General features: G+C 51.6%; 2 protein-coding genes across 3 annotated transcripts; one reads left to right on the forward strand and one right to left on the reverse strand.

Moving 5' to 3' along the window:
- Positions 1-918: 918 nt before the first annotated feature.
- On the forward strand, positions 919-10696 carry LOC132397104 (CD59 glycoprotein-like). Of its 2 annotated transcripts, none has more exons than XM_059975402.1 (4): positions 919-1068; positions 8273-8340; positions 8872-8976; positions 9888-10695. In XM_059975402.1, the coding sequence occupies exons 2-4, from the start codon at positions 8286-8288 to the stop codon at positions 10100-10102; spliced, it is 375 nt and encodes a 124-aa protein (XP_059831385.1). In that variant the 5' UTR covers positions 919-1068; positions 8273-8285; the 3' UTR covers positions 10103-10695. The 2 variants fall into 2 exon arrangements, with proteins under 2 accessions (XP_059831385.1, XP_059831386.1); XM_059975403.1 differs by having other exon boundaries at positions 982-1064; positions 9888-10696.
- Positions 2518-4325, reverse strand: LOC132397534 (uncharacterized). The gene is made up of 2 exons (XM_059976363.1): positions 4181-4325; positions 2518-3379 (listed from the first exon to the last, which is right to left on the reverse strand). The coding sequence occupies exons 1-2, from the start codon at positions 4323-4325 to the stop codon at positions 2772-2774; spliced, it is 753 nt and encodes a 250-aa protein (XP_059832346.1). The 3' UTR covers positions 2518-2771.
- Positions 10697-14229: the final 3533 nt, after the last annotated feature.

Here is a 14229-nt window from a genome sequence, read left to right on the forward strand (position 1 = left end):
TTCCTGCAGCTTATTACAATCCTGTGCAGTAGCCCCCACCCCTGCAGACCGTGCCCTCTGATACATCTGCCACTTCAGTCTGATTGGAGATACCTACGCTGGAAAGCAGGTACCACCAGCCTCAGGTATAGCTTCTACGCCACTGTAAAAGACTATTGAACATCCTGGTGACGTGTTGACCTTGTACCTCACTGCGTGCACTATGAAAGTTTAACACTTTATTCTGCATTTTGTTTTCCTTTCCACTGCCTCAATGCACTGAAGTGATGAAAGCATCTGTATAGATGGCATGCAAAATAAAATCTTTGCAATAATAAATTAATTTAGCAAACACAATGACCAGCTGCGCTGTGATTACGGGAAGAAAGGTGTTCGTTGGTGTTTGGGGGAACTGGACAGGGAGGTCGCCCGGGCGGATGGTGGCGCTGTGGGAGGGAGGTCGCTCGGGCGGATGGTGGCGCTGTGGGAGGGAGGTCGCTCGGGCGGATGGTGGCGCTGTACAGGGAGGTGGCTCGGGCGGATGGTGGCGCTGTGGGAGAGAGGTGGCTCGGGCGGATGGTGGCGCTGTGGGAGAGAGGTGGCTCGGGCGGATGGTGGCGCTGTGGGAGAGAGGTGGCTCGGGCGGATGGTGGCGCTGTGGGAGAGAGGTGGCTCGGGCGGATGGTGGCGCTGTGGGAGAGAGGTGGCTCGGGCGGATGGTGGCGCTGTTGGATGGTGGTCGCTGTACAGGGAGGTCGCTCGGGCGGATGGTGGCGCTGTGGGAGAGAGGTGGCTCGGGCGGATGGTGGCGCTGTTGGATGGTGGTCGCTGTACAGGGAGGTCGCTCGGGCGGATGGTGGCGCTGTGGGAGGGAAGAAGGCGGGCTGAGATCATCAGCTCAGTCAGAGGAGAAATGACGGTGAGATGGATACCAGAAGGTGGTGCCGCAGGAAGAGGGCGTGGTTAGGACACGTGGGGTAGCAGTGACGTCAGGGGTAACGGCTCCGGCGGGCGGGTCCAATTGCCCGCTTCACTTGCCGAGCGGGGCGGTGTCCGCACATCATCGTGGCGGCTGAGGGACGGAGGTCGGTGAGTGGTAGCGAGGGCGCGGCGCTCCGGACAGCGGCCTGGGGCGGGTTCAGGCGGCCGTGTCACGGGGGGGGCTTTCCTTTGTGAGGCGGCCTGGGGCGGGGCAGGGGATCCCGAAGGTCGGTGCGGCTGGGCTGCTGGGTGACGGGGGTCTCGGCTGTGCAGTACTGGGTGACGGGGGTGTCAACTGGGTGACGGGGGTCTCGGCTGTGCAGTACTGGGTGACGGGGGTGTCAACTGGGTGACGGGGGTCTCGGCTGTGCAGTACTGGGTGACGGGGGTGTCAACTGGGTGACAGGGGTCTCAGCTGTGCGGTACTGGGTGACGGGGGTGTCAACTGGGTGACGGGGGTCTCGGCTGTGCGGTACTGGGTGACGGGGGTGTCAACTGGGTGACGGGGGTCTCGGCTGTGCGGTGCTGGGTGACGGGGGTGTCAACTGGGTGACGTGTCTCGGCTGTGCGGTACTGGGTGACGGGGGTGTCAACTGGGTGACAGGGGTCTCTGCTGTGCAGTGCTGGGTGACGGGGGTGTCAACTGGGTGACGTGTCTCGGCTGTGCGGTACTGGGTGACGGGGGTGTCAACTGGGTGACAGGGGTCTCTGCTGTGCAGTGCTGGGTGACGGGGGTGTCAACTGGGTGACGTGTCTCGGCTGTGCGGTACTGGGTGACGGGGGTGTCAACTGGGTGACGGGTCTCTGCTGTGCAGTGCTGGGTGACGGGGGTGTCAACTGGGTGACAGGGGTCTCGGCTGTGCGGTGCTGGGTGACGGGGGTGTCAACTGGGTGACTGGTCTCGGCTGTGCGGTGCTGGGTGACGGGGGTGTCAACTGGGTGACAGGGGTCTCGGCTGTGCGGTGCTGGGTGACGGGGGGGTCAACTGGGTGACGGGGGTCTCGGCTGTGTGGTACTGGGTGACGGGGATGTCAACTGGGTGACAGGGGTCTCGGCTGTGCGGTGCTGGGTGACGGGGGTGTCAACTGGGTGACTGGTCTCGGCTGTGCGGTGCTGGGTGACGGGGGGGTCAACTGGGTGACAGGGGTCTCGGCTGTGCGGTGCTGGGTGACGGGGGGGTCAACTGGGTGACGGGGGTCTCAGCTGTGTGGTGCTGGGTGACAGGGCCTGGGCTGTGCGGTGCTGGGTGATGGGGGTCTCGGCTGGGTGACGTGGTCTCGGCTGTGCGGAGCTGGGTGACGGGGGTGTCAACTGGGTGACAGGGGTCTCTGCTGTGCAGTGCTGGGTGACGGGGGTGTCAACTGGGTGACGGGGGTCTCGGCTGTGCGGAGCTGGGTGACGGGGGTGTCAACTGGGTGACAGGGGTCTCTGCTGTGCAGTGCTGGGTGACGGGGGTGTCAACTGGGTGACAGGGGTCTCGGCTGTGCGGTGCTGGGTGACGGGGGTGTCAACTGGGTGACAGGGGTCTCGGCTGTGTGGTGCTGGGTGATGGGGGTCTCGGCTGTGCGGTGCTGGGTGACGGGGTGTCGGCTGGGTGACGGGGTCTCGGCTGTGCGGTGCTGGGTGACGGGGTCTCGGCTGTGCGGTGCTGGGTGACGGGGGTGTCAACTGGGTGACGTGTCTCGGCTGTGTGGTACTGGGTGACGGGGTGTCAACTGGGTGACAGGGATCTCGGCTGTGCGGTGCTGGGTGACGGGGATGTCAACTGGGTGACAGGGGTCTCGGCTGTGCGGTGCTGGGTGACGGGGGGGTCAACTGGGTGACGGGGGTCTCAGCTGTGTGGTGCTGGGTGACAGGGTCTTGGCTGTGTGGTGCTGGGTGATGGGGGTCTCGGCTGGGTGACGGGGTCTCGGCTGTGCGGAGCTGGGTGACGGGGTCTCGGCTGTGCGGTGCTGGGTGACGGGGTGTCGGCTGGGTGACGGGGTCTCGGCTGTGTGGTGCTGGGTGACGGGGTCTCGGCTGTGCGGAGCTGGGTGACGGGGTCTCGGCTGTGCGGAGCTGGGTGACGGGGTCTCGGCTGTGCGGAGCTGGGTGACGGGGTCTCGGCTGTGCAGAGCTGGGTGACGGGGTCTCGGCTGTGCGGTGCTGGGTGACGGGGTGTTGGCTGGGTGACGGGGTCTCGGCCGTGCGGTGCTGGGTGACGGGGTGTTGGCTGGGTGACGGGGTCTCGGCTGTGCGGTGCTGGGTGACGGGGTCTCGGCTGTGCGGAGCTGGGTGACGGGGTCTCGGCTGTGCGGAGCTGGGTGACGGGGTGTCGGCTGTGTGGTGCTGGGTGACGGGGTCTTAGCTGTGCGGAGCTGGGTGACGGGGTGTCGGCTGGGTGACGGGGTCTCGGCTGTGCGGTGCTGGGTGACGGGGTCTCAGCTGGGTGATGGGGTCTCGGCTGTGCGGTGCTGGGTGACGGGGTCTCGGCTGTGCGGTGCTGGGTGACGGGGTGTTGGCTGGGTGACGGGGTCTCGGCCGTGCGGTGCTGGGTGACGGGGTGTTGGCTGGGTGACGGGGTCTCGGCTGTGCGGTGCTGGGTGACGGGGTCTCGGCTGTGCGGAGCTGGGTGACGGGGTCTCGGCTGTGCGGAGCTGGGTGACGGGGTGTCGGCTGTGTGGTGCTGGGTGACGGGGTCTTAGCTGTGCGGAGCTGGGTGACGGGGTGTCGGCTGGGTGACGGGGTCTCGGCTGTGCGGTGCTGGGTGACGGGGTCTCAGCTGGGTGATGGGGTCTCGGCTGTGCGGTGCTGGGTGACGGGGTCTCGGCTGTGCGGTGCTGGGTGACGGGGTCTCAGCTGGGTGACGGGGTCTCGGCTGTGCGGTGCTGACCGTCTCCCTTGACGGCGATGCAGTGGGATCAGAGGAAGAGCTGCAGGTACCCCCCGTCCCGTCCTCACGCCCCGCTCTTGTGGGGTGACAGGTGCCCCTCCATGTAGGTGAGCGATGGTGGTGGTGATGGCGGGTTCATCTGGTAGACTTGGCGGTGGCTCTGTACTCTGTGCGGTGTCTTGGGCTTGCTGAAGCTGCGTGCAAGCGAATGCAGAGTGTCCCTCGCACTTCTGACTTAACCCCGTGAATGACGGTCAGGCTGTGGGGAGTTCGGACTGAGTTACTGCAGGATTTCAAGTTTCTGATTTGCTCTCCTTAGTCCTTCTGGTCAGTGATGACCCCCCCCACCCCCTTTCTTGACCGTGGACGACTGGGCAGTGACCATGCAGTTGATGGCAGGAAGGGGTAGATTAGACTTTTGTTGGAGCTGGGTAAGAGCGGGCTGCTTATCATTGAACGGTTTACAGGTGGCCCTTGGGCTCAACTTGTCCATGCTGACTAAGGTGGCTTTCATCGATTTGGCCTGTACCCCTCTAAACCTTGGAGCTGTCCAAATGTTGTCATTGTACCCTCCTCTGGCTCCTTGTCACCTTTGGAAAAACTTGCCTTTGTTAATGTTTCCCCTCTCACCTTGAAAATTGTGATGAGGCACTTCACTACCATGTGAACAAACGGTTTCAGCCTGCAATGGTGATTGTTTATTCCTCTCCATGGATGCTGCCTGACCTCCTGAGTTCCTCCAGTATTTTCCATTTGTCCCTCTGGATTTTTAGCATCTGCTGGCAATCTTTATCACTACCATGTGGGCTACTTTCAGGGAACTCAATGATTGTACCCCCTCACACTCCCTCCCACCCCCCCCCCCCAAATCTGTCCTACGACACTTCCTCAGTCCCAGTCATTTACTGTACAAATCCTGCCCTGGTTTAACTTGTCTGAGTTTAAATCCATCTACCCCTCCTTTGCTCTCTTTACCAATTGCTGTAGATCCTGTGGTAACCTGGATGCCCTTTACTGCTTACTATACTAATTTTGGTGCCATCCGTAAACTCACCTACTTTCTTGTCCCGTTATCAGCCCAAGTTGTTCAGGTATGGTTGTGTGTCATGGGTTGCTGTTGAGGAATCTTGTACTCAGCATCAAACGTCCTCACTTCTCACCTTGCAGAAGATTATTGATGAAGCAGCAGAAGGTGGCTGGCTTGAGAACATTTTGGGATGACTGGCAGGTACAGAACCACCCATAGCCTTTACTGCCCGTTGACCAGTTTACCCAGGAAACCACACTTGGTTAGATGCTGCACTGGATTTCAGCAATCTCTTGCCAGGCCGTTGGGACACGGTTGCGTCTGCAGTGTCGCAGGTTTTCTGGGGAACACATGAAGGAAATCAGTGCTACTTACTGAAACATTAGCAATCAGCTTGAAAACGATAGATTAGAGAGTGATAACAAGCTGCACTGTTTGCTGAGGGCAGGTTTGGAAGCACGAGCCCTTCCCCAGGCGTTCCCATATTTCTCCATGCAATCTCCATTTCTTCTGTAAACTGGAGCCGATCCCTTGTAAATCCAGTGTGCCATGTACTACAGCTTGATTATCCCAGAATGTTGAATACTTGGAGATTTTGTCATTTCCACTGTACATTCACATGGGGGACTAAATAACATGGAATCAAATCCACTGTACATACTTAAAAATCTTATATTGAGTAATGCGATCCAATCCTTTTGGTTATATGATCAGTTATTTTAATGACCGGGAAACTTGCAAATTTAGTAGACAATTTTCAGTTGCTTTGATAGGAGAGATATCAGCACTGTATAAAATTCTAACCACTTAACTCCTTGTATGTCGATATGCAGAGACTGTGGTGGGGGGAGAGAAGTACATGTTGTGGCCTTGAGTTAATCTTGTTCTTGGTATGAATCCCTGTCATATATTTGCAGATTGTTTTGAAAGTTTGTTCTCGAACACAGTTTCTCTCCACATTGGAAACAGTGTGAGTAGATTATTCTGGCTCTTTGAGCAACCTCTGACAAATCTTCACGGGACAATTTACAATGACCTACCCGGTACATTTTTGGACAGTGAGAGGAAAACCCGTGCATTCAACGGGGAGGACGTACGGAGACACCTTATGGAGTGGTGAGGTCCGACCTCTGGAGTGGCCTGAGCTGGAACAGCATCATGCTAACTACACTGCTACCATGGCACCCAGGATAGTTCAGTGACCTTTAACTGTAGCGCCTGAACCTCATGTTGGTATATTGTTCCTTTCTCACACATCAGGCAGCATTTTTGCCATTTCTGTAGCATTTGACTGTTTTTATGAGGCTGAGTGCTAGCACGATGGAACGTGTGTTGGGAGCCGACTGGATTTGAATTCAGGACCATTCGCTTTGAAGTGTGGAGCCAGTGCCTCTACACCACCAGCCGGCAGTTCATGTTGGTATATCTGGAACAAAACATGTCCTTACAGCAAATTTGGCCTCAGTGTGCCAGCAACCCTGCCCTTGCCACTGCCCCTACTCACCTCTTGTGCTGGTGTTACCCCAGCATCAAACACCCTATCGCCATTCCTCCCATGCCCATGTCCTCCCCATTCACTGAGGAGGGAGGAATTAATAGAGCTGGCTTGGACAGGTTCTCCTGTAAGATCACCAAACAGGAACAGGGGGAGGGTGCAGTGCTCACTGGAAGGCTGCTGCTCTGAGGTGGCAAGTGTGTGTAGTATTACAAGGGACTATGTACAGAACTGACAGTTTTTAGAGTGGGACTGCATCCAGCCAGTGAGACGGATTCATTAAAAATAACAATGCCATTGTATGAGCTGGCTGGTGTTGGTCACTTTGCCTCATCAGGCTTGGGAGAGGCAAGTATCTGGTAAGTTTCTAATTTTATTCTATATTCTTTGCCTGTTAGGGCATAGTTAAAGTAGTGAGATTGGCTCCCGTGGCTGGGAGACCCCCAGCCACCCGGATGGCCACATCTGCACCAGGTACACCGAGCTGCAGCTCCTCAGAGAACGTGTTAAAGAACTGGAACTGTAGCTTGATGACCTTCGGCTCATATGAGAGACTCAGGATGTGATTGATAGGAGCTACGGGGAGGTAGTCAGCCCGAGGTTGCAGGAGGCAGGTCACAGAGAGGTGAAGAGGACTGCAGTAGTGGGAGGAGATTCTGTAGTGAGGGGAATAGGGATGTGATTCTGTTGTCCCACTTGCCAGGGTCAGGAATATCTTGGATCAGGTCCACAATGTGAGCAGCCAGAAGCCTTGGTACAAATTGGCACCAATGACATAGGTGAGCATGCCCTGAAGAGAGATTTTACGGAATTAGGAAGAAAGCTGAAAATCAGGACCTCCAGGGTAGTAATCTCTGTTGTCTGTGCTACATGCCAGTGAGGGTACGAACAGGACGATCTGGCAGATGAATGCATGGCTGAGGAACTGGCGCAGGGGGCAGGGGTTCAGATTTCTGGATCATCGGGATCTGTTCTGGGGGAAGGAATGATCTGTACAAAAAGGGACAGGTTACATCTGAGCCCGAGGGGAACCAATATCCGTGCAGGCAGGTTTTCTAGAGCTGTTCAGGAGGTTTAAACTAATTTGGCAGGGGGACGGGAACCAGACTTATAGGGCTGAGGGTGGGGCAGTTGGTTTACAAACAGAAGCAGTGTGTAGTGAGACTGCTAGCAAGGAGAGGCTTTTGATAGGGCAAAATTGCAGTCAACAGGATGGGTTGCAATGTGAAAGGGGGACAAAATCGAAAAGGGTGATGAACGGAGTACTGACAGTGTGATATTTGAGTACACACAGTATACAGAATCAGGTAGTTGAACTTGTAATACAGTTACAGACTGGCATGTATGTCTGGGCTTCACTGAATCATGGCTGAAAGATGATTATAGCTGGGAACTTAACGTTCAAGGATACACATTGTATTGAACGGCCATGCAGGTAGTTAGGCCAAAGGGCTCTTTTGGTTAAAAATGAAATCAAATCATTAGAAAGAGGTGACATAGGGTTGGAAGGTGTAGAATCATTATGGGTTGAGCTAAGAAACTGCAAGAGTAAAAAGACCACGATGGGGTTGTATACAGGGCTCTGAACAGTAGCCAGGATGTAGGCTCCAGATAACAACGGGAGGTAGAAAGTGCGTGTCAAAAGGGCAATATTACGAAAGACATGGGGGATCTCAATATGCAGGTAGATTGGGAAAATCCGGTTGGTGCTGATTTTGGATTCCAAGAGGGGGGTTTGTAGAATGTCTACAAGATGGCTTTTTAAAGCAGTTCGTGGTTGAGTCTACTAGGGGGTCGGCTATTCTGGATTGGGTTTTGTGCAATGAACTGGAATTAGTTTATGGTAAAGGAACCAAGTGGCCTAATTCTGCTTCTATATCATATGGTCTTGTACCAATGGATGACATCTTTTGTTTAGGTGCTCAAGAACCATGGAACACAGCTTTCTGAAGTTTCTGCTCCTCGTCTCACTCTGCTCAGCCTTTGGTAAGTTGCGTTGGACTTGAGGCTGTTTGGCGTGGCCCAAGGAGCCTGTACCTGTGCTGGATGGGGCCATATACCCAAAGAGCACAGACTGTCTGTAGACCCATGTACTCATCGCATATCTAAAGAGTAGGGATCCTTTAGCAGTTTGGTCACTGGAATGAGTGCATACATACACAATGTGGGCATTGGAGCTAGGTATTTGTCTCTAGTGTGAGCGGGGTTGTGTACCCATCTGTGACTGGGGGTTGTAAACTTACGTAGTATAGACTTTCTGGGAGGCCATTGTATCTACAGAGAACACTTCCTGTGGGTGTTTATGCAGAAGCTGTGCACCTGCAATGGATATATATATATATTCTGACAGTATAAACCCCGTTAGTGGGACCATAGCCTCCACACCAGGCAGTGTATACCTAGAGAGTGCAGACTCTTTGTGGGTTATGCTGGATATTCCTGTGTGTGTGTGTGTTTTTGTATACACACACACACGTACACTGCTTCAGTAAATCAGATTCCCTCTTTTGTCGACAGGGTCTGCCCTGCAGTGCTACGTGTGTGAAACTGAGGAAGACTCTCTGTGCAAAACACAGTCATGTATCACTGGCCAGAATGCCTGCCTCAACGTCACCTTCCACAGTAAGTATTTCAGGATCTGCCAACTCTGCAGACATTCCGTCAAGTGTGAAAGAAATCTGCGGATTCTGCCTTGTAATGCTTTGGATTCTTTCCAATGCTGCAATGTTGATCTCTTACTGTTAGAAGTAATTCAGCACTGCTTGCTACCGCCTGTGGGGCATCAGATGGGGTGGAGGAGATTCAGCTGAGGATCATAATCACTCAAATGTGCTGGAAAAGTGGAAGTTTTCATTAAGGTTTTCTGAAAGGACAATGAAATGTCAAAGATCACTGTCAGTCAGATAATCATCATGAGGCATAAATTTGATAATAAGGGACTCTCAAATCATTGGGTGTTGTGTCATTTGCATAATTACCTCAATTATCTTGCAAATATCAGTGGCCTTTGGGGAAGTTGATTCCTTGTATACATCAGGAGAATTCAGCTCCCAGTAAGTTGCAAATTAGTAGAGAAAATGTTTTTTTATAATGCTGCAGATCAGTGAGCAAGGTAAGAGATGTCAGTGGAATTCCCTTTCTGTTTGCAATATCGAGCCAGGTGTCTTCCTGCAGATTTCCATAGTGTTGCTAACTTGGTCTCTGTGGATCAGAATTAACCAATGCCTTCATTTAGATGTAACTGGGCCAGAAAGTTTCTCCCACCTCATGTTAGACTTCCTGCCACCCCATCCTCACATCATTCACTTTCAGCCAGAGAGTGGTTCCTGCCATGCTTTCATCAGCCTGCTACACTTCTTGATCAGTAGGTTCATCACTTTGGATTGTTTTTCATGGCTAAAGTATGTTTTGAAGTATAAGAGTTTTGAAGTATATGTTGAGTTGGGACATGTTCAGAAACTTATTGGGCCCTAGGCCAGTTTCATTGCCCTGTCGGTAATCAAGCTTGTTCATCTCTTCTTATTTCCGTAAAGCCAAACAGTTTTTCCGTCGCTGCTGGAACAAGAGTAAGTGCAACATCAAAGATATCCAATCGGAGTTTAATATCGAATCGGGTCTGAGTTTATCCTGCTGCAGCTGGGACCTCTGCAACTCCAAGAGTGGTGTCGCCCCCGGAGCTCCTGTACATTCCTTGCTGGGGCTGCTCTCGACTTTTGCCAGTCTGCATTTGTTCTGCTTCAGAAGCTGAAAACGCTCCATTCCCTCCTGTAATCACATTTTCCAATTCACAATGAAGGAAGGAAGAATTGTCCTGTGCTGAGTTACAAATAAGCCAGTAAGCGTATGTGGTCTCTGTGGCAGCATTGTGTTTGTCCTCATTTTCTCATCTGGCCTGCTGCTGAAAAGAGCCAGCACTGTCCCTGTCCAGAAGATCGGGGTCATGTGCTTGCTGCCAGTAAACCAACACAGCCTGCTTCCCTGCACTGGACAGCATCTAACTCCATATCATTTGGGAGTGTGAATGGCTTTTGTCATGTGGCCCAGCCCAGGCTTGTGCTAATGATATCTAACCATCCCATTGCGGTTTATTTTACTACCCCCTCTCGCTTGTAATCCCAAGGCTGACTTAACTAGTAACTGGAATGGACAGACTGAATCTGTCCTCATTCTGCCTAACCCAGAAGTATAAGCAGCAGCTAATCATAGCTTGGTTGCTTATTAATTTACAATGATGTGGGGTAAAAATGATTTGTACATTGTAAGAAACACTTGGCTGATGCTTTTGTACTGTATTTTGCAATATTGATGACAAATAAAAGCCTTTTGGGGAAAGCAGGGTTTTCTGTGTGGTTATGGTAACCGAAGGCGTATTCAGAATAATAGTGACAAGACTGCAGTAGTCACATTGTTGGCTTGCGGAAGATGAAGGAGAATCCCTTTTATCCTGCCCCTTGCTGGGGCATTGAAAAATCTCTTGATGACACAGCACTGGATGGGACAGCTCAAAACTGGGCTGTGAGCCACTGTCAGTAAACTTGTACTCCCCCATAACCTAACGGTGTGAGCAGATGCCTCACACCAGTCATAGTTACCGTGTATGTGAATGGTTTGGATGAGAGTGTAGGTGGTGTGAGGGTTAGATTGATTTTAGATGGGTGCAACATTGTGGGTCAAATTGTTCCTTGGCAGTGGTATAGAAGGCATATGGCATGCTCGATGAGCAAGCCTTGAGCATGTCTGTATCCCGGGCACCCTTTTGAATCAGAATCAAGTTTATTATTACTGTCTTGTATAACACACAATGAGTTTTGCAGCTGCAGTATCTTTCGAAGAAGTAAAATTACCATAAAATAAATAGTGGAAAAATAAGTGTTAATGGACCTTTCAGAAATCTGATGGAGGGAAAGAAGCTGTTCCTCAAACCTTGATGTTCAGTATCCTGTACTTTCTGGGGAGGTAATGGATGCCATTACCTTAGAGCACAGCTTCTTGAAGCAACGTTTGCTTGATGGAAGTAGCTGAGCCTACAACCCTCCTGCGATCCTGTGTACCAGTGTGATGCATCATTACAAGAGTCTTTGGTGACACACCAAATCTCTTCAAACTCGTAATGAAAGAGAGCTGCTAACATGCCTTCTTTATGAATGCCCATGTGCTGGGCCCAGGCCAAATCCTCCCAATAGTCCATTTCTGAATGGTCCACGAAGAATTATTTATGCATTATTTCTTTCTTCTGTAATTTTGTCTTTGCATTGTATGCTGCCACAAAACAGTGCTCCCCAATAGCAGGATTTTTTTAAAAAAAATCAAGGAGACAAAAGAATCTTAGATTCTGAACATTGTTAGATGGCAGCAGCTGTGAAAAGGTGTAGCAAGACTAACTAATGACCCTCTCCACTAACCAAGCGATCCATGTCACATCTGGCTCAAGCTCAATTGTCATTCAACCGTATGTGAATACAATCAAGCAGCGTTGCTCCTAGGCCAAGATGCAAAACACAGAACCTACAGTCACACACTGCTCATGCAAGATCAGTAAAATACAGTCACACAAAAGGAATATAGTCCAAGACCACGGGTCCTATGAATGATTCAGCAGTCAAACACAACACAGCTTATCTTCTTCTGACTGAACACTGGAGGAGGAGTCAGCACAGACTCCAGCACAACCCCTCCAATGCCCATCTCCTTTGTGGCTGTGCCTAGTCCTCACTGTGACCGAAGCCACGCTCCCTGCTGTCGGACAATAAATTAATGAATGGGACTTGCAGCATCATCCAACGATGTTGCGATCACAGGAGAAGTGAGTAAGACGATTACTGACTCCTCCAACACAGGCAGTACCGCGATCTGCACCAAGTCCGGCGCTTTCAGCTTCTACTTTGGTTAGCCCTGTCGAAGCTGCTGCAACCAAACACCACCGTCTTACTGGAAGTGGTAAATGGGGGAGTTACAGGCCCAGGTGCTCTCAGTGAAGGATTTCAACACATCATGCCTCAGAAAGCTCTGAGGGACAGTCCACTGGCATACTGGGCCAGCATCAGGAAGCTGATGGTAAGCTCCAGATCTGATGGACTGGACATGATACGCAATTTCCCAGTGAACTGGGGTGAAGTGTACCCAACATTGCCCCCATCCTGATGACTACTTCCGTGTGCAGCTAGCTGTACAGGTGGTGTTTGGCCCAAAGTAGATGGGCACCAAGTACAACTATGTTTTTACGTTCTACCTGTTCCTGGTGTTGTAGAAGATAGGCCTAGGCCTAGCCCCTCTACTGATTGCAGCTCCCCAGTCAGTGGGTCGTTGCTAAACTTTGTGAAAAAGTTTTTCCAATTAAACACTTTGGACCACAAGTCCATCAGGCAGTGGTCAGTGCAGAATGTCCTGCAAACACTGTGGGAGTGATTGTGCATGAATCACAGAAGGTTCATTTGTAGGTGCAGCTGGCCAAGAAGAAGGCAATGGAATGTTGGCCTTCATTGCTAGAGGGATTAATTTAAGAGCAGGGAGGTTATGCTGCAACTGTACAGGGTACTGGTGAGGCTGCACCTGGAGTACTGTGTGCAGTTCTGGTCTCCTTACTTGGGGAAGGATATATTGGCTGTGGAGACGGTGCAGAGGAGGTTCACCAGGTTGATTCCAGAGATGAGTAAATGAATAAATGTGAAGTTATCCACTTTGGAAGCAGGAACAAGAGGGCAGAGTATTGTCTGAACGGTGTAGAGTTAGGTAAGGGAGAAATGCAAAGAGACCTAGGAGTCCTAGTTCACCAGTCAATGAAGGTGAATGAGCAAGTGCAACAGGCAGTGAAGAGGGCAAATGGAATGTTGGCCTTTATTACAAGGGGAATTGAGTACAAGAGCAAGGATGTCCTTTTGCATTTGTACAGGGCCCTGGTGAGACCACACCTGGAATATTGTGTACAGTTTTGGTCTCCAGGTTTAAGGAAGGACATTCTGGCAATTGAGGAAGTGCAGCGTAGATTCACTCGGTTGATTCCTGGGATGGCAGGGCTGTCTTACGCAGAGAGATTGGAGAGATTGGGCTTGTACACACTGGAATTGAGGAGATTGAGAGGGGATCTGATTGAAACGTTTAAGATAATTAAAGGATTTGATAGGATTGAGGCAGGAAATATGTTCCAGATGTTGGGAGAGTCCAGTACCAGAGGGCATGGATTGAGAATAAGAGGTCAGTTATTTAAAACAGAGTTGAGGAAAAACTTCTTCTCCCAGAGGGTTGTGGAGGTGTGGAATGCACTGCTTTGGAAGACGGTGGAGGCCAATTCTCTGGATGCTTTCAAGAAGGAGCTAGATAGACATCTGATGGATAGGGCAATCAAGGGATGTGGGGACAAGGCAGGGAATGGGTATTGATAGTGAATGATCAGCCATGATCTCAGAATGGCGGTGCAGACTTGAGGGGCCGAATGGTCTACTTCTGCTCCTATTGTCTATTGTCTATTGTCTATGAGGTTAGACTATGAAGAGAGATTGAATCACCTGGGACTGGGACTGTACTCACTGGAATTCAGACCAATGAGAGGCGATCTTATAGAAACATATACAATTATGAAAGGAATAGATAAGATGGAGACAGGAAGGTTGCTTCCACTGGTAGGTGAGACTAGAACTAGGGGACATAGCCTCAGGATTTGGGGAAGTAAATTTAGGATGGAGATGAGGAGGAACTGCTTCTCCCAGAGAGTGGTGAATCTGTGGAACTCCCTGCCCAATGAAGCAGTGTAGGCTACCTCAGTAAATAGATTAAGACAAGGTTGGATAGATTTTTGCATTGTCGGCTCCACCAGGATGATTTTCTTGTCTTTGATGGACCACAGTATGATGTGTGGTTTGCACCACCTCCGGGAACTGC

This window comes from Hypanus sabinus, chromosome 7 (genome assembly GCF_030144855.1).
Source record: "Hypanus sabinus isolate sHypSab1 chromosome 7, sHypSab1.hap1, whole genome shotgun sequence".
In the NCBI taxonomy this organism is placed as follows: domain Eukaryota; kingdom Metazoa; phylum Chordata; class Chondrichthyes; order Myliobatiformes; family Dasyatidae; genus Hypanus; species Hypanus sabinus.